The 25,573-nt window shown below is 47.0% G+C and overlaps 1 protein-coding gene across 1 annotated transcript in view; it reads right to left on the bottom strand.

Moving 5' to 3' along the window:
• Positions 1 to 695: 695 nt before the first annotated feature.
• DNAAF9 (dynein axonemal assembly factor 9) overlaps positions 696 to 25,573 on the bottom strand; it is a 78,163-nt gene continuing 53,285 nt past the window's right edge. The window contains exons 24-37 of the mRNA XM_082236330.1: positions 25,446 to 25,544; positions 24,390 to 24,507; positions 23,972 to 24,060; positions 22,659 to 22,817; positions 20,835 to 20,960; positions 20,428 to 20,465; positions 19,794 to 19,929; positions 19,133 to 19,219; positions 17,329 to 17,435; positions 15,959 to 16,033; positions 14,010 to 14,221; positions 10,639 to 10,704; positions 9,135 to 9,228; positions 696 to 7,304 (exon numbers count right to left, since the gene is read on the bottom strand). Of these exons, the coding sequence (XP_082092456.1) occupies positions 7,192 to 7,304; positions 9,135 to 9,228; positions 10,639 to 10,704; positions 14,010 to 14,221; positions 15,959 to 16,033; positions 17,329 to 17,435; positions 19,133 to 19,219; positions 19,794 to 19,929; positions 20,428 to 20,465; positions 20,835 to 20,960; positions 22,659 to 22,817; positions 23,972 to 24,060; positions 24,390 to 24,507; positions 25,446 to 25,544 (1,519 nt within the window). The 3' untranslated portion in view covers positions 696 to 7,191. The remainder of the gene's footprint in view (positions 7,305 to 9,134; positions 9,229 to 10,638; positions 10,705 to 14,009; positions 14,222 to 15,958; positions 16,034 to 17,328; positions 17,436 to 19,132; positions 19,220 to 19,793; positions 19,930 to 20,427; positions 20,466 to 20,834; positions 20,961 to 22,658; positions 22,818 to 23,971; positions 24,061 to 24,389; positions 24,508 to 25,445; positions 25,545 to 25,573) is intronic.

Here is a 25,573-nt window from a genome sequence, read left to right as displayed (position 1 = left end):
GTAAGTGAATGATATATTATATAATGCATATGCAGCAAATTTGCTAAAATCTTTGAAAATCTAATAAAATTATTATTATTATTAAATGTGGGCAAGAGTTCAAAGAGGCAGAATCAAAAGTGAATCCACACTGCCTGAAATATACTTGGAGTCGAGGGTGGATTTCATGCTCTTGATTCAGCTCAGAGTAGTGAGGAGGAATGGAAGTTCCCCCAGAATGTCTGCTTTATATACATTATTTACACAATGGGCCCCACACGATTGGCTAATTCCAGGATTCTCCTTTAGGCCAATCAGGTTGCGGATTCACTTCCACCTGGAGCTGGATTGGGTGGCTCCTGTGGACCAATCAGACTGCTGCATTCTGGATCCTATTGTTCTAGGACCAATCCAACTGCTGCATTTTGGATCCTACTGTCCTAGGACCAATCCGACTGCTGCATTCTGAATCCTATTGTTCTAGGACCAATCAGACTGCTGCATTTTGGATCCTATTCAACTCAGTACATAACACCGCCCTAGGCCACCAGCTGCAACCAAGCAGCCGCAACCCACAAGAAGGTGCATGCAGAAAAAACTAGCACAATATGACTCAAGCAAGTGAACCAATCAGCATTCACACACACGCGCACACGTACACACACACACACACACACACACACACGCACACACACACACAAATAAACTGATAGAAATGATGGATATAATTTATTGGGCTTTTTTTAGAATCGCATCCAAGTTACAAGTGTAAAAAATAATAATCACAAACAGCAGGTATAAACGTGTAAAACAATACAAAAATAAAGGGAAAGGTACTTTTATATATTTACTGAATCAAGTAGTGTAATAAATACAAATAAGCAAAAAAGCTTCATTCACTCATTTCAGTTTAACTGAAGTTACAGTAGAGTTTGTAAAAATAACATTTTACTGAACGTTGCAAATATTAACGGGTTGAAAACTAGTATGAAAAATTAATTTTGGCACCTGGTAAAAAAAAAAAGAAGAATTTGTTATGTGAGTCTTTCACAACTAGGTAAAAGGACAAAGCAGTTTCTTACTAGTTTTCTGAGGTACATCTAAAATTAGATTTAGCAACGCAGTTCTAACAACTCACAGTTTACGTTTTTACCTTCCCTCGCTATGCTAGTTACAATTTTCCCTTTTGAGGATACCCGAAACGGTATTCCGGAGCTTATTAGCTGTGCAAAATTCAGGAGTGAGAGAAAAAAAATGATCTCAAAAGAGAAAAAAGAACACGAGGAACACTTTCAGCACACAAACTGACTCTGTGCTGCTGACTCGGGCGTCCCAGGCCGACACTGTCGCGTTTCGGTGTCTGCAGAGGATCCAGAGGGACAGAATCGAAGTGGGTGAGGGAAGTTCTCCTTCATAAGTCCCACTGGGATGAAAGGCAGACTTGTGAAGGAGAACCGCGCCCAGGATCCCTAGCTGACGGGAGAAGTAGATTCTGCATACGCAAAAACCCCAATCACATGCAGGGCTCCCTGCAAAATCTAGATCTGGCGTCCCTGTGTCGCTGCAGGAGGGCGGCTGCCATTTTCAGCGGCAGCCCCTTGTCTCACCGCAACACCCGCCCCTAGCAGCACAGAGTTCGGATTGCAAATGTACCCCTTCGCTTTTCCAAAGTTTGTTGCAACCCCTCCCCTCCCTCCCCACCCACAATATAACTTCAGCGATTTCTGACCACACTCATTCTCAGGTGATATGAAACCACACAGGCTGCTAATGGGAAGGTCAGCAAAAGCAGAGAGAAACCCCTTGAGGACTCGATTTGTGCATTTCCACGGGAAAAACACACATACACAAGGAAAGCTCCAACTCTTGGCACTGCTGCCGTTTTTTCCTTTTCTTTTTTTCACCGCAAACGGCTGCAGTGCAAGAACAGTGTTAATGGCACTTTGAATAGTTGCAACTAGAACGGTGCTCTGCGTTTTACAGTAGCTTGAAACATTTCAAAACTAGATTATTTTATTCGGCGATGCAAGTCCCGCCCCCCCCTTGTAAAAAAAACAAACAAACGAGTTAGCTCCCCAACCCACCCCTTTATAAAAATGTTGCCGGGTCATTGAAGCAATTCCCTAAATAGAATTGCCTTAAGAATGCCGGCAATATCAAGTATTTCAATCGTTTTCAGTCCTCAAAGAGTTTTCTTTTTTAAAAAAGAAGACACAACAAACCCGAACAACTTAACCATGTGTGCTAAATATTCTCCGCTAGGTGGAGAGTCCTTTCACCAAAATGGTTTTTTCTTCTTCCCTTCAAAAGAGGGAGCGAGCAGCAGGAACCAATGGCGCCCGCCTGCTTGAAAAATTTGTGCCGCGTCGGCAGCGGTGCCGTAAAGCAAGGCACTGATATGTCTCGAACAGGATCCCATTGTCACAGTTTCGATATTTTGGCTATTTTATCCCCTTCCCCAACACTCCCCACCCCCTTTTAATTTCTTTTAAAAACAAAATCACAGTTGAACGTTAAGGAAATTGAGGTAATCGAGAAAATTTCGTCAATACCAAAATAGAAGTCATTGCAGTACCAGAATGGTGAAAGGCCTTTGTAGTTATTACAGGGGTATTGTTCTTACTTAGCATGCAGTACAGCGTATACATATAGAGATATATATATATGTCTCTCTCTACCATGCCTCTGTTCTGCTAAAACTCTGACTTGTCTGTGCAGCCCCACTGGGATGGGCGGGAGATTCTAGACACCCACACCCTGCCCATTCCTGCTTGGTCCCCACAGCTTAGGGGTCCCACTGCAGAAAAGGCCCCTTCGGAAGCTTGCCCAACAGCTGTTGGCAAGTCATGGGATGGAGCCTAGGGCATGGCCCTGTGCCAATGCCCCAAACAGCCCATTTGGTGCCCCCGGGGGGAAAACGGAGGGGCAAAACAAACCCAGCAGCCTCTTCCTCCTCACAGTCCGCCCTGCGGTCCTCCTCACCGGCTGAGGCAGCCTCCCTGCCTGCGCAGAGGGACTGAGCTGCACTGAAATGAGCTGCCTGACCTTAAAGTGAGGATTGCTCTCAAGAGCGTTCCTGGTGCCTCATTGATGCCTGCCCAAAAGGGATCTGCCCATTTAAGGCCAGCGCATCTTCTGTGGCCGCTACAGAAATCATTCAACACAGCGGATATCGCCAAACCAGGATGATGTTCGAATGCAGAGGCTCAGCCTAATTTCTGCACACCGCTAGAGGCAGCCAAGGAGCAAGATCTCCAGCAGTTCTTCCTGGTTTGAGGCCTCTGCGTGCTGTAGGATCCCAACTTCCACCAGCCCCAGCCAAAAGGTCTGGATGGCACGCGGTGGCACAGAGGAAGTTGTGTGTGCCAGATGCTGCTTGCCACACTGTCCCATGAAATGCTGTTGCCAAGTCTACAGCTGCGAGGCATGGGATTGCCCTGAAGCAAATTCTCGGGGCAGCCTGGTGAGTCTCTTGCAAAAGCAGCTCTCTTGGCTGAAAAAGGCAATGGTTAGAACCAGCCGCCGGAGGATCTGCTCTTTGGGATCTGCCCAGGCTTCTGTCTTGTAAATTTCAGAGTTCAGCAGAGCTAAGTAAGCTACAATCTCTTCACCTATTTTAATAACAATTGCACTTAAAAACCTACGATCATAATCCACGAAGAAGGTGAGGCAACACATCCAAGTTGCGTTTGCCTCATCTTCCGAGAAGCTGCGTAGCAAACGCGGTTATCTCTATATATGGCTTTTGCAGATCATTAGACAATCTAAGCTAGAGAGGAGCAATTGGGGTTTGTGCTAAACTATGTTGATTGGGGGGGGGAGCTGCTTAACACCCTCTCCACCCATCGGCTTTGGCACAATCCACCAGGAACCCTCACTGGCATCAATTTGGAGCCTTGCAAGAGGGTTTCCAGTGGATCATGGCCTTTTATCCCTCCAGAAAACTCCAGACACCCCAATTCTTGATTGGCTTATGTGATCGAGCTGTGGCTGATCTGAAGGTGCTTTGCCTTTGGCATGCTTTTAAATATTTGCCACACTTGGCAACAGTTTGGGCCCGATACACGAATGAGCACATGTTAGAAATCTGGAGTTTAAGTGCGGAGAAGCAAGCCAAAGGCAACAGAGGAATTCAGCCCTCTCCCCGGAAAGCCAGGCTTTGCTGCCTGAACTCTTGTCACCAGAGAAAGACTTTAAACTTGCCAAACAGCCACAAGAGGGGCAAATTGTGTGCCACCTCCGGCAACCGATACTTGGCCTCCTTTTGCCAGAATCTCTCTTTGCTAATAAATCTTGCTCTTGACAGGCCCATATTCAGGACTGGATTCTGCCAGAGACTGGGCACAGACCCACAAACTCAGAACCCTCCTGGCCCACGACGGCTTCTCGCTGGCTTCCATGGAAGAAGCCAGCTCCAAAGGGGGAGGAAGACAGGAGAGATTGTGTAGCCCCCCAGGAAGGGGCTACGCACCACGCTCTTAATCTGAGCAACAGGATAACACAGGTCCACGGTCACTCGATACACCCATGCCAACCTGTGCGCTAGCTCCTGAGAAGCTGCTTCTCAGTATTGCTCTCTTTTCTGGAGGGATGATTCAGAAATTGGTTTCTGTTTCAAAGCGTATGGAGTAAGGTCAGGCGTGAGTTTCTCCCTGCTCGCTGTGGGAGCCACCTGAAGAGAACACCTTACCTTTTCACATGTTCCAGCCAAGCTGGCTTAGCTCAAACACACCAACTGCCCCTCCAAAATTAATTTGCTAGTTACCATTTATACTACCAGGCACTATCAGTATATTATTCCAAGAGTTAACTAAGGTAATGGTCATGCATAGATAAATCCACAATCCTTAGGAGGATGCCCTATTACCTGTAGTACGGGCATTTATGACCCCACAGAAAGCTTAAAATAATATTTAGTCAACAAGGAAAAAAAGCCGGCCTTCAGTTTTACGGAAACCGCTTCATGCCTGTTCAAGGGCCCATGGAGTGAAACAGTAATTTAGGCTAGGGAGGAAAAACAAACTTCAACAGGCATAATGAAAACATATGCAAACATTCAAAATCTAAGCTGCGTCACCTAGAATGCTAAGCTGGAGCTCTTTTTCTAAGGATGAATCCACCAGGAGTGAAAGATGCTCAACTGGGGATACAGAGTACGCTACCCAACGAGGCTTCCTCTCTTTATCATTTACTGGAGATTAAGAATTTTGCATCAAGTTTTTATAGGAAGCCGCAGGCCGGTTCAGCTTTTGGAGTCCAGCCGTATTTCTGTTATTTCCGATGGATAAAGCAGGTTGATTTGACACGCTTGCTTTTCTACTTGAGTTTTAGAAGCGCCTCGCAGGAGGCGGGTCTTTGAATCGCTCCAGCTACCAAGATGCACATACTGCGTCCTGCCATTCAGCCTTCAGTTCTCAGGAGGCCACGGCAGCCGCAAAAACCACCAAGCAACTGCTTTCATGTGGTTTGGACTCCACAGCGGACACACATGCAAACCGTCACTGGGCGGCAAGATTGCGGGGTTTGCACCTCCAGGCCCGTCTTTTGTGCATGCGCTGGGTCTACACAGGAGTCATTTGCACAGGCCAGAACCACGCAGGAATGAGCCCACAGAAGACTCAAGACATGGGGTCTGACTCCAGCGCACACACAGAAACCGTGCCAACACAACAGCCAATGAATCTAACAGGAAACGGTCCCATCCTGCCCAAAAGCGGTAAGCAATTTATCCAAGCTGGCCCTGAATGCGTTGCAACTTTCCCAACACTGCAAAGATGTGCATCTTTGGGCACTTACTGGAAACGCTCTTAAAGGCATGCTCTTAATACTCAAGTAGAACTCTTAACACTCAAGAAGTGACTGCGGCTCTTAGTTCAGCCTGGAACAAACTGACACGTTGCTGTTAATGTACCAAACAGAAGCACAGATGTTCTGTTTTACAGCAAGGGTACAGTCACAGAAACTGCAAGTGTGACACCAACTTTCACTTTAGCATTTGTGTTCCCCTATTTCTCGCCCCAAACCACCATGTTGGTTAAGAGAAGTCTTCAAGAGCTCACGTGTTCCCCCACTTCTCGCTTTAGGAACACCCCAAAAACCACCATGTTGGTTAAGAGAAGCTCTCAAGAACTTACATGTTCCCCCATTTCTCGTGTTAGGAACACCCCAAAAACCACCATGCTGGTTAAGAGAAGCTCTCAAGAACTTACGTGTTCCCCCATTTCTCGTGTTAGGAACACGCCAAAAACTACCATGCTGGTTAAGAGAAGCTCTCAAGAGCTTACGTGTTCCCCCATTTCTCGCTTTAGGAACACCCCAAAAACCACCATGTTGGTTAAGAGAAGCTCTCAAGAACTTACGTGTTCCCCCATTTCTCGCTTTAGGAACACCCCAAAAACCACCATGCTGGTTAAGAGAAGCTCTCAAGAACTTACGTGTTCCCCCATTTCTCGCTTTAGGAACACCCCAAAAACCACCATGCTGGTTAAGAGAAGCTCTCAAGAACTTACGTGTTCCCCCATTTCTCGTGTTAGGAACACCCCAAAAACCACCATGTTGGTTAAGAGAAGCTCTCAAGAACTTACGTGTTCCCCCATTTCTCGCTTTAGGAACACCCCAAAAACCACCATGTTGGTTAAGAGAAGCTCTCAAGAACTTACGTGTTCCCCCATTTCTCGTGTTAGGAACACCCCAAAAACCACCATGCTGGTTAAGAGAAGCTCTCAAGAGCTTACGTGTTCCCCCATTTCTCGCTTTAGGAACACCCCAAAAACCACCATGCTGGTTAAGAGAAGTCTTCAAGAGCTTACGTGTTCCCCCATTTCTCGCGTTAGGAACACCCCAGGGGCAATTTGGACAGGGGCAATTGTGGGACGTCAGAAAACTACGGTCAGGACCAGCTTCATAAACAAGGAAATGCAGCTTTGTAATTTAAAACAAGAAGCGAGCCACACATCTCCTTTCCACTGTAAGCCAAAGAGAATTCAAGGACCGAGAGCTCAACATTAACGTGGAAGTGCATCAGCATTTCTTAAAAAAGAAAAGAAAAAAGGCCAACTTTACATGAATGGAAACTAAATATTAGAAGAATAGTTGGAAAACGGATGATTTCATTTTCCTTTTAGCCAGCAAGGACAAAAAGCGTTTCTTGGTCGCTGATGTTTGGCCCCAATCTCATCAAGGGTTTTGTGCCTTGGCACAGGCGGGTCTCGCTTAGGTCTTCTGCTCAAAGAGGTCGTGGTACTCCAGTTCCTCCAGCTCTCGGTTGTACTCTTCAATCTCACGGTTCGCCTCCTCCAGGTAGTCGTTCATGAACTGATCCATCACTGGGGTGAATCGGCTGTTAAGGAGAAGAAATCCTGCCAGGAGCCATTTAAGGTGGGGGGCTTTAAAAATACACAGAAGCTCCTGAAGGATGGTCAGAAGTGTGACACCGCTCGCCCACCCACCCCGTTTTAACATGGGACCCAATCCACTGGGAATTTTTCCTACAGCCCTTGCTAAAAAGATCAAGAGTTGCACAGAGGCCCAACAAGCGCTGGAGGGCACGTGGATCTGCTTCCGCCACCTTCTGCTCAGTGGCAGGGCTCGCTTGCTGGATCCACTGTGGAAGGTTGCTGGCTTGTATCCAGTTAAAAACACCAGTTTGCAGAAGGAAGGGAAAAGGACACACACTCTTTTCTCTCTGCCTGAGACCCTGGAGGAAATATGCTGCCAGATAAGAGTAGACCGGGGGGAAACCAACATGTTGGTTGTCCAACTAAGACTCCCCAGCATCTATTATTATTATTGGCCTTGGAGGCAGTTCAAGAGCATGTGGATGGCACCACACAGGCTTTCTCAGGAGGAGGCAATCCCAGGCAGGAGGAGCAAATAGTGTGATCTCTTATAAGGCAGCTTCCCATATACTGATACTCTATCTGATCGAAAAGGCCTGCAATTTCCTGACCTGGCTAAAATCTGATCTGAAATCACTGAATCACAGAACTGCAGAGTTGGAAGGGACCCTGCGGATCATCTGGTCCCAACCCCCTGCAATTCTGGAATAGGAATCTGGATCAAACCTGCAACCTTGGCGTTATCAGCATAGCGCTTTAACCAACCGAGCTATCAAGTCAGAAGTTGTCAAGTCTTGCTTGCTGGAAGGTCCACAGCGGGACTCTGGCCTGGCAGAATGTGGCTCTCCAGGCCTATCTGCCCGGCTCGCAGAACTCTTCCCCACCCCCCCAGAAGCCTTGCTTCACTCCTTAAACTGTTTCTGCCAGGCTGGGAGGTGTTCTTGGACTCTGATAATGCCTCGTGCTTGGCCTGGGTGGGGGGTGGAGAGGGGTGTGTTTCCCGTGTGCAAGTTAGCGTAGAAAGTGAAACTGTGCGTTCGTTATTGCCCTGCCTAATTTTGCTTCTAGCCCTCCCTCCCACCGGCACGTGGCCCTCAGAAGATTGCACACAAGGCAAAGCGGCCCTCAGCCTGGAGACAAATGCCTCACCTCGGCTTACAGCCCACGTTTGAGTTTGTCACAAGCAAACTAGGCTTTCTTTTCTGTAATGAAACAGTCTGCTGGAAGCAAGGACCCAGAGCTCAGCACCGCAGAGGAGATCGAATGAGACTATTCGGGGTCTTCTGCACACCTGCCTCCACTTTGTGCCACCCTAGGAAACTGCCTGGGACGCGGGTGGCACTGTGGGTTAAACCACAGAGCCTACAGCTTGCCGATCAGAAGGTCGGCGGTTCTAATCCCTGCGACGGGGTGAGCTCCCGTTGCTCGGTCTAGCTCCTGCCAACCTAGCAGTTTGAAAGCACATCAAAATGCAAGTAGATAAATAGGTACCACTCCGGCGGGAAGGTAGACGGCGTTTCCGTGCGCTGCTCTGGTTTGCCAGAAGCAGCTTAGTCATGCTGGCCACATGACCCGGAAGCTGTACGCCGGCTCCCTCGGCCAATAAAGCGAGATGTGCGCCACAACCCCAGAGTCGGCCACGAATGGACCTAACGGTCAGGGGTCCCTTTACCTAGGAAGCTGCCTGCTGTTACCCAGTTGCTTTTAGAGACAGTCCAAAGCTTTACTGGTACAATATGGCTCCAAAGGGTCTGAAGAGCTGAACAGATTGCAGAGTGCACAGATGCATGCTTTTCTTTTCTTTTTTTAAAAGGATACGTGGATGGTAATCCAACTTGTCGCCAAAGAAATTCACAAACTGTGTCCCGTTGTAGAAGTAGCCAGCTGGAAGAGGATCCAGGTGGCGTTTCACCTGCATTGGAAGGCAAAGCTATCACTCAAGAGCCGCTCTCTGAGCTCGCAAGAACGCACAGTCATATTTCAGGAGTCGTTTGTCAGAACTGCTGACGGGGCGAGTCCCCGGCGAGAGAGAAAATGTGCACAGCTAAGCAGCTATGCTCAAGGAAGGAAATCTTTCACAGAGGCTAAAAATAGCTTCGCTTTCTATATGCGGGGCTCTCTTGTTTCTTCCGGGTGGTATCCTGCCCTGAGTAGGCCCGCTGAAATTAAGGAACGTGACTAAAGGAGGTCCATTAATTTCAGCATAAATCTGAACATCACCCTCTGCGTTTAAAGAGCAGGCAATATGGCATAGTGGTTAGAGCGTCGGCTTCGGGCTTGGGAGACCAGGGTTCGAATCCCCACTTGGCCAGGAGGCTCCCTAGGTGTTCTCGGGCCAGTCACTGCTTCTCAGCCTCGCCTACCTCACAGGGCTGTTGTGAGGATGAAGTTGGGGAGGGAAAAGATCTGTGCAGGCCACAGTGAGCTCCTTGGAAGAAGGTTGGGATATCAATGTAATAATAATAATAATAATAATAATAATAATAATAATAATAATAGGCAGTTACAGGAATCACTGCTTCAGTGGGAGGGACTTTAAGGCTGCCTTGCATCACTCCTGGGAGCACACTCTCGTCCCCTCATTAGTCATAGAATCAGAGAATTGTAGAGTTGGAAGGGAACCCAAAGGCCATCTAGTCCAACCCCCTGAAATGCAGGAGTCTCAGCTAAAGTCCTGCCCACTGAGCTAAGGTTGCCCCCTGCCCTTGAATAGGAAAGGCGTAGTAAAAAACTTCTCGGAAATGATATATAATGAGAGGAAAAAGATGTTGAAATATACATTCTTAAAAAAAACAGAAGCATTTTTACTTGGTACTATAGGCGAGGATATTAATAGACAAGATGTTAAATTGTTCTTATATGCAACAACAGCGGCAAGAGTATTGATAGCCCAGAAATGGAAGCAAGAATAAATCCCGATGAAAGAAGAATAGCAGACAAAATTAATGGACTACGCAGAATTAGATAAAATGAGAGGAAGGATTCGAAACCAGAGATTTGCAGAAGATTGGAAAAAATATACGAACTATTTGAAGGACAATTGTAATCAACAAATTACAAGAAGTTTTGTAAGGAAAAATACATGAAATATTGCAAAATAGAGAAAGAAGAGAGATTAGTTATAGGATTTAAAGGTAATAGTGAAAGTAAGAAATGTGTATTAAGTGATTAGATTGGAAAATTTTCAGATGTGATTGATGGAAGTCCAAAAATTGTATAAGATGTAAAAGTATGTTTAATTATTTGAAAATGATATGTTAAAAAACTAATACAAAATATTTTTAAAAAATGAATAGGAAAGGCGTATTTGGCTTTGACTTACATGGATGTTCTTGATCTCCTGCGAGGTCAGCATGCCCCGGGTTTTCAGAGCCTTCCTCTGTGGTTTCTGTGTTTGGATAAAGACACCAGAAAAGCCCAGTTCACTGCTTCCGAAATTGACAGTGTGACATTATCAGAGCAAGGGTTTCCCAGCTGTCTGTTGGACTACAGTTCCCATTATCCCTGACCACTGGGGTCCTGCTAGCTAGGAATGATGGGAGTTGTGGTCCAACAAAAACAAGTTGGAGACCCAAGTTCAGGGAACCCTGCCTTAGAGGAAGACAAGGGAAGTGTGCTTCAAACACAACCAAAGGGAAACTGCTAAGGCTGAAAAACACACAGGGCAAAAGCTTCTCTGGACCAAAGAGCTGTCAGGAGAAGACTTGGAATGACAACTGGGAGAGATCAGGGAAACCAGAGCAAGCTGGGTGATGCTCCCTGAGCTACGTGAGGCGGCTTTCCAGTCAGATGTGCTTGTTGTCCACAGGATTATCGGGGGCACCCCCTTCACATGTTGTCTGGAGAGCCTGCTCTTTCATCTCAACTGAAAGAAGCTGCTTCTCACAAGACCATCATTTCAAAGAAGCCACACAGTTCCCCATCACTGTGAATACCGTATTTTTTGCTCTATAAGACTCACTTTTTCCCTCCTAAAAAGTAAGGGGAAATGTGTGTGCGTCTTATGGAGCGAATGCAGGCTGCGCAGATATCCCAGAAGCCAGAACAGCAAGAGGGATTGCTGCTTCCACTGCGCAGCAATCCCTCTTGCTGTTCTGGCTTCTGAGATTCAGAATATTTTTTTTCTTCTTTTCCTCCTCCAAAAAACTAGGTGCGTCTTGTGGTCTGGTGCGTCTTATAGAACAAGAAATAAGGTATTTATATAGCTCTCCGACACTGTGATGATGGGCACACTGGAGCCCTGCTCAGCCCAAAGGCTCTTCTGTGTAGGTTTGCAGCCTTTATATACAAATAGCCGCCATCGCAGTGTCCTCGTTCACGTTTTGTGGATGGAGAAAACGAGGCCGGGTGCAGCACCCAGCGCTTCAGGACTGAGCAGTTATAAAAACCCAAGGCCACCCTAGAACCGTAAACCATTTGGGCCGACTGAACCGAGGTCACAAACACAACACTTATATAAAGCACTCTTGGGCAGCCGTGCAAAATCCTGGGAGCTGCGCTTTGCTAGAGGTGCTGGGAAGTCGGAATCCTTAAAGAACTACAGTTCCCAGGATTCTTTTGGGGGCGGAGAGGCATGATTGTCGAAGTGCTGTAAGAGTGCTTTAAATGTATGCTGCAGATGTGACCAGAATCCCTTAGAATAGCTCAAATGCAATCTGTGAACAAGCTATACGGCCTAGGACCCTCGTACCTACAGGACCGCCTCTCCTGGTATGTCCCACACAGGACCTTACGGTCTTCAAACAAAAGCATCTTAGAGGTCCTGGGCCACAGGGAGGTTAGGCTGGCCTCAACCAGAGCCAGGGCTTTTTCAGCTGTGGCCCCGATCTGGTGGAATGCTTTGTCACAATAGACTAGGGCTCTGCAGTACTTGAAATCTTTCCGCAGGGCCTGCAAGACAGAGCTGTTCCACCAGGCCTTTGGTTAAGGCACAGCCTGACTCCCTCCTTCGGCAATCCTCACAGAACTCTAGCCCAATGGTTGCCATTAATCTGATTTGAAGTAATTTGATAATGAAATGATTTTAGAATGTTTTATCATTTTACTGTTGTTAGCCGCTCTGAGCCCGGCTTCGGCTGGGGAGGGCGGGATATAAATAAAATTTTATTATTATTATTATTTTAAAAATTACAGTACTGTACACAGTATGACCTAATGCAGCAAACTCTCAAAAGATTTTACTTTTTAAAAATAAAGACCTAACATGCATCGAGGGCAGAGCAATCCCGCTTTTAACTTGATTAAGGTTGCAGATATTCATTTCCATGCGATATGTGGAACTGACAAACATTAATTATCTGAATCACAGCTGCTGGATTGCGATCTTGTTACCAATGCTGTTTATGAATTTTTAAAATGTCAAGCTTCTAAGGGTGTTTTATCTTTTATATGCAAATTGGGTAGATACGTAACTGTGTCTGGTGGGTGGGTGTGTGTTTAAGGGTGGGGGGAAGGGGGAAGAAACCCAACTGTGGAACTAATCCACAAAACAGGAGGAAGGCATTGTGCTTTGAAGCCCTTGCGCTTTGATCCCACCCACTCCTCAGTTTGTGTATCAGAACGGCAAGCGGAAATGGAGAGGAATCTATGGTCACCAGAACCTGGCAATCAGACGGTGCTACACAAATAATTCTTCCGGTATTTCAATGCTCCAAGGCTGGAAATCTAACATGAACATCTATGAGACAGTGTGGCGTAATGGTTAGACCAGAGTGCTGGACTATGACCTGGGAGAGCAGGGTTCGAATCCCAGTCACCATCTCTTAGCCTAACCTCCCTCACAGGGTTGTTGAGAGGATGAAGTGGGGAGGAGGAGGAGAACTATGTACACCACCTTGAGATCCTCGGGAAATAAAGGTGGTATATAAATGTAATAAATAATGACAACAGAGAAGTGCTTCCGATTCAATGCATGCACTGTATTAAGTTCAAATGCAAAGAAAAGCAGATTAATATACCACTGTATATTAAAACATCAGTCATTAAAAACTTCCCAAAACAGGGCTGCCTTCAGATGTCTTCTAAATGTCATATACAGTGGCACCTTGGATTAAGTACTTAATTCGTTCCAGAGGTCCGTTCTTAACCTGAAACTGTTCTTAACCTGAAGCACCACTTTAGCTAATGGGGCCTCCTGCTGCTGCCGCGCCGCCAAAGCACAATTTCTGTTCTTATCCTGAAGCAAAGTTCTTAACCCGAGGTACTATTTCTGGGTTAGCAGAGTCTGTAACCTGAAGCGTATGTAACCTGAGGTACCACTGTAGTTGTTTATTTCTTTGTCCAGTAAGAAAATATTCCAGCCCTGCATAGAGTTCAGAGTCTCTTTGCATCCCTGCCCTGTTGTCCTGTCCCATCCCCCTCTTCTTCATCCCTAGCACATCCCACCCAGGTGTCCCAGGGAGCAGGCCATGTTTCACACATGCCTCTTCATGTGCAGGGCCAGGTGATCATCCCTGACCAAAGTCTTACTAGCTAGGGATGATGGGAGCGGCAGTCCAGCCTCACCTGGGGACCCAAGTTTGAGAAAAGCTGGTATAAAGGCTGTGTGCTGACGGAAATGCCCTCAGAGACTCTTTGACACTCTGTCTGGTAATGCGTTACTCAATGAAGTCTGACTAATTGGGAGTTAGATGTGAGCCTCCGTTGCTGGACCCCCAAAAGGGAATTTTCTCCCAAAAGGAGACGGTCACTCACCTGCTTTGCAGTTTGCCTCAGCCAGTCCTTGATGTCATCCTCCTTGAGGGAGCAGCCGACAAAGACCAGGAAGTACTCCTGAGGCCCGCCGTGATCGCGGCCATCGTTTCTTGAATCAGGAGGGGGGAAAGGGGTTGGCCCCTCCTGAACAGGCACCAGGCTTAAGGAGTTGGACGAGGTGTTGTGGCAGACCTCGATTGTCCGATCTGAATCTGACGAAAAGAGCAGGAGGGGGTGTTATTCCTTAAGAACCCCAGTTTCATTTTTTTTATTTTTTATTTATAAAATATTTATTAAAGTTTCAGAAAGAGGAATTACATAAAAACAAAAAATACAAAGGTAAAAGACAAAAATAAAAATTCAAGAAAGATACAGAATAAAAAAGTAAGTACACTTACAGAAAAAAGGGGAAAAATAAAAATAAAAAAACCCAATCTTTCCATATCTTACATTCATATCCTTGTTTCCCTGACCTCCTCATACCTCCCTTTTTTGTGTTCCAATTCAATTAATTAATTCAGCAATTTCTTTCCCTCCTTATTATCCTGATCTTTAATCTTAATATATTGAAGAACCCCAGTTTCATTTAGAGAGGAACGGTGGGCGAATCGCTCCCTAGCGAGTTCTGCATCTCAGCCGGCACTAAGCAAAATTTCGATTTACTGAACTCCCTGCCTCACTTTAATATTTATACAGCGGTACCTCTAGTTATGAACTTAATTTGTTCCAGAGGTCCATTCTTAATCTGAAACTGTTCTTAACTAGAGGCATGCTTTTGCTAATGGGGCCTCTTGCTGCCGCTTTGCCACCGGCACACAATTTCCGTTCTCATCCTGGGGCAAAGTTCTCAACTCGAGGTAACTCTTCCAGGTTAGCAGAGTTTGTAATCTGAGGCATTTGTAACTCGAGGTACCACTGTATATATAAATGTTTCCTAATGCTAGCAGGCAAACCTAGTAATATGACTTCATAAAAGGTAAAGGTAAAGCAACCCCTGACCATTAGGTCCAGTCGCAGACGACTCTGGGGTTGCAGGGCTCATCTCACTTTACTGGCCGAGGGAGCTGGTGTACAGCTTCCGGGTCATGTGGCCAGCATGACTAAGCTGCTTCTGGCAAATCAGAGCAGCACACGGAAACGCTGTTTACCTTTCCGCCGGAGCGGTACCTATTTATCTACTTGCACTTTGACGTGCTTTCGAACTGCTAGGTGGGCAGGAGCAGGGACCGAACAATGGGAGCTCACTCCATCGCAGGGATTTGAACCGCCAACCTTCTGATCGGCAAGTCCTAGGCTCGGTGGTTTAGACCACAGCGCCACCCGCGTCCCAATATACTTTACACAAAATGCAAAACACTACTTTTTTCTAAGCAAAAAAGCAAAAAAACAAAAAAACAAAAACAGGGGGGCATGGTATTAATTCTGTCAACGCTCTAATGAAACAAACTTCTTCCACGGCACAATAAAATAAATAAGTAAAGAGAGAGAGAGAGACAGAGAGGAAGACAGATCTCCCCCACCTTCCAGGGGAGTTTCAGTCCAAGGAACTTCAAAACAATGCTGTAAAAGCTGAGATATAAAAGCTTGGACGCAAATGAAAGGACTCCTCCTGTAAAAGGAAAGGATCCCAATCCAAGGGAGGCTCCCAGTGATACGGAAGCTGGAAGTAGAGGTGACCTTCACCGGCTCCCCCTTGCAGTTCCCATCATCACGTCCTCTGCTGTTTGAAAGCATCCCTAAACACTTTGGAGCCTGTTTCTTTGGGCGAGGGGGAGGCATAAGAGGCTGCAGGAGGAAAAGGGAATTGGCAGGAAACCCCCTCAGGCCCCCCCCCCATCTTGCAGCAGGAGTATCCGTGAGCGGAGTTTGGGGGGAGGTTGGCAGCAAAGGGTCCCACCCCATAGCATTTCCCTAAGGAGATAAATGGTGACCGATCACTCGCCCGTTACCTGAAAACTTAACTTTCCCCAAAATGTGGTACACGTTTCCAGAGAAAGGACTTGACTTTTTGGAGGACTTCAGGGCTGTTTGAAAACAGAAAGACACAGAGAAAACGCAGGCAAGTGACTTAATCTTTCTTGACTAAGGAGGCGGTGCAGTGGGAAATGAAAAACATTTGCAAGGCCTATTTCACCCTAGAATTAATTCTACGAAGGCTAGAAAATATGTATGGGAGAAATAAGACACTTGCATAGCTTTAGCGTAACCCTTTATTGAGCACCTAGCATGCCGCAAACTTTAAGGCAGTCCTTAAGGTGTAGTCATAGGTATATCAGTGTATTCAAATCTGAATTGTCAAATTATGTTGTTATTGTTAGTATGGTTTTTGTTGTATGTGTCTTTTGCGGTTGATGTTTGTATCGAAAAAATGATTAAACAATTTTTTTTAAAAAGGCAGTCCTTGACCATGTACTACTCTCTAGACGTTTTGGGGTGCAATTACTATCAGGCCAGGGGCAACATTGGCAAAGCCTGTGTTAAACATACAGGAAACAAGAAGGTTTTGCTTTTTTAAAACAATCCCCTTTTAAAGCAAGCGCCTTCTAGGATCAGATACGTGAGCAAGGTAACACGAGCAAAGCAGAGATTTAATACATGCCATTGCTAGGCAGAGATTATGGTATATAAAACGATACAAGGATGTGTGTTGTCATACATAGAAACTACTGGGCTTGAGATTTCATGCCAAAATCTGGGACCTGGTGGTGTGGAAACCGAAGCTCCCTCAAATCTCATTTTTGGCTTAAAAGAGTTTCTAGCCCTCATGGTTAAGGGAGCAATTTTTTCAAATGCTCAGGAAATTTTTGTACCTAATCGCAGCAATGTGCGTGCTAAACTGAATTTGGGCAAAAACCCAACACCAAGGCATCCCTTTCCCTGACATACATAATTGGCTTTGAGCACGCGACACAGCAGGAAGGTTTGCGGTTGCAGATTTTCAGGCTTCTGCTTGTGGAAACGATGAACAGGTGCAAGGATGTGAAGTTTTTGCTGGCTATGCTGGGCGTAGGTAGGGTGGCATGGGGCAAGGGCAGCCCAGGACCCTTGGCAGCAGGTGGTGAAGAAGCAAAGAGGACCCTTTCCCCAAATCAAGGTGCACAGGACCCTCAGCTGGGTCAATATATTTTTGCACTCAAAACAACACCCGGGTCATTAAAAATAAGGCAATAAAAAATAACCATTAAATTTCATGACACCTAAAATCAACTGTAAAGTGTGTGTGGAGGGGGAGATATTCTGGCCACTAATGTAATTTGCTAGCAATTTCAGGGAGAAAACACGACACTAAAATTAATCTCTGCATTCAATTGCTTCTTACCTTTACACTTGGCCACAAATCGTGTTTTCTCCAAGGGACGGTTAAACCACACACAGATCTGAACCATCGGGGGAAAGGTGGAACCTGCACAGAATTTGCCCTCGTACCTGAAGAGGAGGAGGAGAAGAAAGGAATCATGTCAGTGTGTCAATTTTCCAAATTTGGTCCAGTCCCAAAGCTCTTGCAACCCGCTGTCGGATGAGGATCAGGTCATGAAGCAGACCTCTTTTGCTGGTTCTTAACAGGCACCCACCTGTTTTGGATTTTGGCTTCCTTGAAGTTTGAGAGTCACAAACATTTTTAGTGGCACTGAAAAAAATATTGTGTTCAAGACAGAAGAAGGTGGCCAACCAGACTGTGAATAGGGCTCAGTCCTGAGGTAGCTGAGTCAGCAGAGCATGAGACTCCGAATCTCAGGGTTGTGGGTTTGAGCCCCATGTTGGGCAAAAGATCCCTGGATTTGCAGGGGGTTGGAGACCCTTGTGATCCCTTCCAACGCTACGAATCTGTGATTCAAAGCGCCACAGCTAGTCCGGGATGACACAGCAATGCACGCTTCTTAGATTGCTTGCTTTCTCCAGCAAAAGCATGAACGTACAGTGGAACCTCGACTTACATATGCCTCGTCTCGCGGATGTTCCAAGTTGCGTCCGTGGCAAACCCAGAAGTAAACACTGGGTTTGCCATGATTCGTGCATGTGCGGAAGTGGCTTCTGCTGTCTGCATGCGCAGAAGCGGCTGCCGCCACCTGCGCAAGTGCAGAAGCGTGCCACCGCCGAATGTGCATGCGCACAAGACGCCTCTTCTAGCATCCCGTTTTGACCAGCGGCCGGACCTCTGGAACGGATTATGTCCGTAAGTAGAGGTTCCACTGTATGTGCTGGAGGGAGGGTCAAAGTTTCACAGAAGAGCACATGACCTGCGCATGGAAAGTCCTGGATTAGATCTTTGGCATTTTCAGTTAAAGCAAGAGTGGGGAACCACCGGCCCTAATGTTCACGTATGTTCACGGAGTGAGGTTAAAAACCTAACACTGGAATGGCAAAGAGTTCAAATGTGAAGAGCATAAATATGTGCATCATTCCTCTCATTGCAACATACAAGTGATGCCTGTATGTGGACTCCCTCGGGAGGTTGTGGACTCTCCTTCGTTGGAGGTTTCTAGGCAGAGGTTGGATGGCCATCTGCCATGGACGCTTTAGCTGAGATTCCTGCAAAGGACTTGATGACCCTCAGGGTCCCTTCTGACTCTGATTCTAGGTGAATTTGAGTATTGGAGGTATTTAAATACAAGGCGCTGCATTCAAACAGGAGATCAAGAGGGGGAAATAAGCGATATGATGTCCAAGATATTTGGCTTCTTGCAATGCATCTGTAAGGAACACCCCACAAAAAAACCCTCTTATTTCCCTCTTAGCTCATGAATGCCTCCTAATTGCAAACTGGTTTCCAAGCGTTCAACTCCCTTTTGTTGCCCAAACAGCAAAAACCACACTAATGAAGACGTGGCCATGCTGAAAAGAGATGGACTAGGAGACCTTTCAGAGATTCCGTCCCTGTTTGGTGAAATTTCTACAGTGCTCTCCAGTTCGGGCAGCCATCTTTTAATTAGAAAATGGGGCTGGAGAACAACAAGACAACTGAATGGATTTCTCTAAGAAACTAATTGCACCATTTCATTACCGAAGTGATTTATCTGGGCAGATTAAACGGAGGGGAAAATAAATCTAGTAGTGCTTTATAATGCTCATGTTTATTAAAGGATATTGCACTTGAAACCTTTTTACCAAAAGGAGATACTTGCCAGCCAGGGTAGGTTAAGTAGCGAGTCGTCAGCATCTGTGGAGCTGAGAAACTGTTTTCAGATAGGATTAGTTCGATGTCTTCATTCCTAGCAGGAGAGAGAGTGAGGTTTCGTTTGGGGGGGGGGTCACCTTTAAAGTGCACTTTCCCAGAAGCAGAGGCAACCATCAGGATTTAAACCTGATTCCTACCCACCAGGTGAGTCAGATCAACCTGGGGGGGGGGCTTTTCTGGCTTGCCATTTTAATGTAACAGCAGGTGCTTTTTGGCTTCTAGTCTTCCTGATCCTGGAGACAACAAAAAGCTGTCTTCAAACCCCTAAGAACCATTTTCTTCTTCAAGATCCAAAGCATTTCGAACCCGTTTTCCCACAACCCTCCGAAAGAGAGCTTGAGTGTAGCTTGCGGCCCTGTTAATGTAATGTAAACAAGGATTTAAAACTCTCAGTGAGTCATAGTCTGGGAACATCTGGTTGGAGAGCAGAAACGGAGGAGGATATGGAAAATGCCAGCTTGCCGCCAGCAGCGGAGGCGTCTCGTCTGCAAAATGGCAGCCCAGGCAACTGAGAGTTCTCACATCTGCTTCATTCCTGTGCAAAGCGCCCCAAAAGGACTGGCGTTTCTCTCCACTTCTGTGGCCCACGTGGAAACATCCAGGCTTACCTGGTCACGACCCCGTTTTCTGCCAGGATGAACGACACAGTGGGGTTCGCAGCTCGGATGAGGTTCTGGAGCTGAACAAGGAGTGGGTGTCTCTGCTCGGCTGTATGGCTTGTGAAGACCACATTGCTCACCAAACCTGGGGGGGGGGGGGAGAAAGCAAACAGGGTCAGCTGTCTTAGGGAATGTCTTCACCAGCCACTGTGTGCTCTTGGGAGAGCATAAAGGTGGTAAGCCAAGGCAATCAGTAAAAGGACAAGACTCTGTTGTGGGTATTTAAAGGTCAGCTCAACGCTCCTCCCTGAAACTGCTGTCACACAGCAATCCAGCTCTCCTGCTCGTTTGACAGTAGAGATTGCTTGTCAGGCTGCCACCCTCTTGTCCATCAGGACCCACTTTTTAAAGCTTTCCTTAAGCTACCAGACACTTCTGTGAGCAGCTCTCTACGTTGCTGTTTGCTACTAAGTTTTCAGTGCCTGGTCTCCTGCTGCATCCTAATTCTCGACGTCCGCTAGGCAGATATATGGCTGGCCAACACCACCCCGTACGGCAGCAGTCTCCACAGGACACCTTAAAGGCTTATGGCTTCATTCCTGAAAGGAAATGTGCATCTTACTTTTGCATACAGAGATTTTACCTTGTGAGCACTGGTCCAGGAACTTGGGGAAAAGAAGCCTGTAAAATACAAATGCATTAGCGTTAAGAGTGTTAGGGATACAGGCAGATGTCGTCTGCTAGTCTTCCAAGCCCCCTGAAGCTACCACACCCTCAGGAAGATCACTGGTTCCTCAAGCATAAGGTTATCTACCTCAATTGATCACAGCGCTCAGGCAAGATCACTTCCCAGAGAAGACCCTTTCAGCCAAGACATTTCTCCGGATAAGACATGCTACGACCTTTCTGGTCTCATCTAGGAAAGCTCGCAAGGTGTGGCTTCCCTGGCTACAGAAATCTGTGACTTCTAAGGCAGCTGGCATGACAACGGTGCAGGTACACGGGGAAGAAATGTCTGTGCCATGCATGCAGGGGCTTGCAAAGGGGTACCTGTGTTCCATGTAGCAACTCAGTGGCTCGACGCAAGTACTGATGGCTCCAATAACGAAAGCAGCCTTCACGTCAGCGTCTGGGTGAGTCTGGAGAGCCTGCACAACGTCAATCACGTCTGTGTATCTGCAGATGGAATGAAAGCAAAGGGTTGTGATGTGATGGGGAAGAACAAGGACTATGGCTGCTGCCAGCCTAGGTGGAAAGAGACAGTGGTTATACATGAATGGCGCAATGAGCTTCGATTCTGAGAAAGCACTTCTTATCCAAGTCCTGGGGCAGGGAGGTAAAATGGCTCTTCTCTTGTGATTTGCACAAGGGCACCTCTCCCTTCCCACAGTCATTCACAAAAAGACACCCCCTGCAGTATATCGAAGAGGAACCTCCAGCTGTGCAGGTTAGGTGGTGATGGGAGTTGTAGTGTGGAGCATTTAGAGGGTACCTGGTTCTGCTGGGGGGTGACTGCCATTCACATCTGAACATCAGGTGCGCAGCAGGGAACACACAACAGGGACATCTGCTACCGCCTTAGGCAGCTGGCAGAGAGCAGGATTGTGGCTTAGAGAGACCCTTGACTCCAGCCAGCAGGGGTCTTAAGAGCATCATTCTCGAGATGCAGGCAAAGAGAGGAGATGCAGGCAAAGAGAGACAGCAATGGAAAAGGACAAGAGGTCATGCACCAATGGGTTTGTGTCCCACTCTCACCCCCCTGGTTTCCATTGTGTTCATCTCTTTCTCAAAATGCCAAAGGTGACGATCTGATCTGCTGCAAACAGCTTTTCCAAAGGCTTCTTGCCATCCCTTGTTCTGCGCTGGCGGGCAAGGTATACTTGACCTCACTTCCGACATTTCTTAATAGAAATGCCTTGGTGCGTTATTGTAAAGGGCTTCCGTGTTGGGTCCATAACTCCCCTCAACTGAGCAGCACTTCCCTTGGAGAGCGATTTCATGATGCTTTGAATCAAGACCAAAACAATGCTTGCCAAGGCTGCTCCTGCCACCCAGTCTGATAAAATGTGCTGTGTGGGAGCTTTCAGGCAGGAAGGAAGACAACGAAGGCCTTTCTCCTTGCTATCTTGGGGCTATTTAAAAGTTACAAAAACAGTCTCTCTCGCTCCAAACTTAATGTGTGTGTGCGTTCAACTGCGTTCATGTGTGTTATTTTGGATTTTTCTGGAACATGTAGCCATGTACCAAAGCAAAAGGCTTCTGAACACTCTAAAAGCATCCCTTTATATCAAGGAGAAAAGTCCATCAAGTGCCTCTCTTTTTGTGTGTGGGGGGGGGTGTAGGTGTCCTTTGCCTACAAGATGTTGGCTATACTTTTGAATAGTTTGTTCGAGTATTGCTACCATTCTCTGCAGGGGTAAGCAGGCTTCAGGCTTGTGGGAATTACTTCACTTTTTTAAAATTAAAAAAACAAAACTAGAATCCTAAGATCCACCAGCCGAAAGAGTATCTCAGCTGGGTGGACATACACTAAGAATTAAATAAGAGGAATGCCTCAGAGTCAAGGTATCTGTGATCAGGATCTTTCACAGAAAAAATCCACTCCTGGTTCCCCGCTCCAAGCAATCATTTTTCAGCAATCCTGGTTTTGTGTGGGGTGGGAGAGGTGACTTTCAGTTGCTGCCACTGTAAGACAAGTGGGAGCCAGAAACTGTTATCAACCTAGTGCACATCATCCAGAGATCTACCAGAAGATCCCATTCTACCTAAACCCACCTCCCACTTTACAGATCTGAGGTCAAACGCATCTCAAAGTGGCAATATGAAGATGGCAGATTGCTAAAAGCTCACGCAGATCTAGAAGCAGTCTCTTACCCTTGCAGAACCACCAGCAGCCTCACTTTCTTCCTACTGTAAGCCGAGAGACGAGCACTTCGGCTGTGCTGGGGTTCAAGGACGCTTGCCAGGAACCGTTGGAAATGAGCTGCGCTGAAACATTCAGGGCTGTCCATAGTCTGGCGATAAACAAGCCACCTAAAAGAGCATAACGAAGTCAGAACAATGCTGCCTGCTTCATTGTCAACACCGTCCGCAGCATCACATATCATTAATACAGTGGTACCTGAGAACTTTGCCCCAGGATGAGAACGGAAATCGCACGGCAGCAGGAGTCCCCATTAGTGAAAGCGCGCCTCAGGTTAAGAAAGGTTTTGGGTTAAGAACGAACCTCCAGATCGAATTAAGTTCGTAACCCGAGGTATCACTGTATGTTATCATCAGCACATTGTAACTTATTTTGCCCTGGTTTTTTTCACCGGCTCTTTCTTCCTGCAATTTAACAGTGTTGTACACCGCCTTGAGACTTAACATAAGGTAAAGGTAAAGGGACCCCTGACCATTAGGTCCAGTCATGACCGATTCTGGGGTTGTGGTGCTCATCTCGCTCTATTGGCTGAGGAAGCCGGCATACAGCTTCCGGGTCATGTGGCCAGCATGACTAAGCCGCTTCTGGCGAACCAGAGCAGCGCACGGAAACGCCGTTTACCTTCCCGCCGGAGTGGTACCTATTTATCTACTTGCACTTTGATGTGCTTTCGAACTGCTAGGTTGGCAGGAGCTGGGACTGAACAACGAGAGCTCACCCCGTCGCGGGGATTCGAAACGCCAACCTTCTGATCGGCAAACCCTAGGCAATGTGGTTTAACCCACAGAGCCACCCATATCCCGAGACTTAACATAGGAGGTGGTAAAACAAATGCCTTTAGAGAATACGTGGTGATAAATAATAATACTTCCCACCCACCTCTGCTTTGTCTAAATCAGGACTGGGAGGGAGGAAAAACCACTCTGTGAGTTGCCCTCAGTAAAAGGCCGCAGCTTTGTGGCCACAGGATCCATCCCACGAATCTCCTGGGAGGGCAGGGAAAGACCCCTGCCTGGAACCATGGGGCTGATGGGGGCTAGTCGTAACATCTGGGCAGTGTCAGGTTGGCAAAGACTGGGATAGACCATTCGAGCACCTCAGTAGAACCAGGCTCCAAGGCAGAGAGGTCATACTTGGAGAAGGTCCTGACCACTAATTGCTCCCCTACGAACAGCTTTAGCAGGACATAGTTTCCCATCAGCCACCACTATTTTTTAAAAAGAGGAGGAGGAGGAAAACAGCAACAAAGTAAATCGCAACTAACCTTCCATATTCTTTGTTAAAAGTGACCAGGAAAGAACAGAGATCACTCGAGCGACATCCCGGGAGACCGGTTAAGATGGTGATCACCACCTCAAAGCAGGAGAAGAACTAGTTAAATCATTGCCATCATTACTGACTGCGCTGCTAGTTTTCAAAGGGGCTAAAATGGGTCTGTGGGCAGGACGAAGTAATCATGTATGTACGTTATGTTTGAAAGAGGCTATTTTAAGGGCAGGAAAGCCAAATTTGAAAAGAAGTTTTTTTTAAAAAAAATGGCAGACAAGTACGTAAAACCCCTTGCAATCAGGTTGCCAAGATGGGTTACACTGGAGGAAAATGCACGAAAATGAAATAAAAACACTGTAATGCAAACAGAGGACCTTTAAGAAATGTCGCAGGTCTCAGATTAGCTGTCTTACCTTATCATTCTCCGCCTCGTTGTCAGGAAGCGCTTTGGACTGCTGCAGCAACGTTGGCAAATGGGCTCTCATCACTGGCTCACGGCTTACGCTGCTGACCGTAAAGTGCTGTAGAAATCTTTGGAGGAAGAAGACAGCGCAGAGTTGTTCGTGGCCATACTTACTTTTCAGGAGGAACCCCTGGAGGCCTGCATGGCTGCCATTGAGCCCACAAATATGCTGAGAATCCAGCAAAGGCCCAATTTATATGGAATCATCTCGGTCCAATAAACCTTAGTTTTTTGGACCAAGTATAAGCCGTGCGCTTGGCATACCAGCCTCCCTTCCTCCACACACCCCATTATCTCTGTTTCTCGAAGCACATTCCCCCATTAATTTCAAAACCAGCCAATTTGTGGCTTAAGAACTTGCTCCATAACAAGACCCGATTCCCACCCAGAGTTGGAGAGACATGTGCCCAGCTAACAAACAACTGGGATTCCATGGGGTAACTTGTCCTTTGGTCAGCACAAAACCACTTCTGAACTCAAGAGGAGGTGGAGTTACGGGCTTCACACCCTCTCCACGTGCGCTGGGGCTGGCTCTCAGCCTCCACGCGATTGAGGGGATCCCCGGCCGCGTCATCCCCTCACCAGCCAATCAGCTGGCCTGGGGGGGTGTGGCTTGCGCGATATCACACTGGTGCAGCCGGGGAACTCCCTCTTTTGCCGCCTATCGAAGGGTAGAGGATTCCGGGGGGGCGTGGCCCTGTCCGAAGCCTATGGAGGTGAGGGCCTAAGGCACGCCCCCGAGCGGTGACCCCGGGGGAGTTCCTAGTTGATGTGCATCAGCAGGACTCCCCCTACTGGTGGTTAACCCTTCCCAGTCTTCAAACAATCGTGCTGAAGCCAGATAGTCGTTTAGGACCAATGCCTAAGCCAATACCGCTCATTCCTGTAACCAATAAAGTTGTGGCCATTTTTTGCCCATTAACCTAGTATTTGTGCCATGTGTCTTTATTTCCACCGGGGGGAGGCAGGAACTTGCCACGCAAAGGCTATTTTTGAGAAATCTCACCTGTCCAGATCTGGGAGGCTGACCGATATTCTCAGCTGGCTCCATCTTTCTCCAGGGGGACAGGACAGGACGGTGAAAAGCTTCTGCATGCTGGTATGCCTGGAACAAGGACACACATTTAGAACTAA

Source organism: Podarcis vaucheri, assembly GCF_965113315.1.
Source record: "Podarcis vaucheri genome assembly, chromosome: 9".
NCBI classification, from domain to species: Eukaryota; Metazoa; Chordata; class Lepidosauria; order Squamata; family Lacertidae; genus Podarcis; species Podarcis vaucheri.
This window is presented reverse-complemented; position numbering and strand designations above follow the sequence as displayed.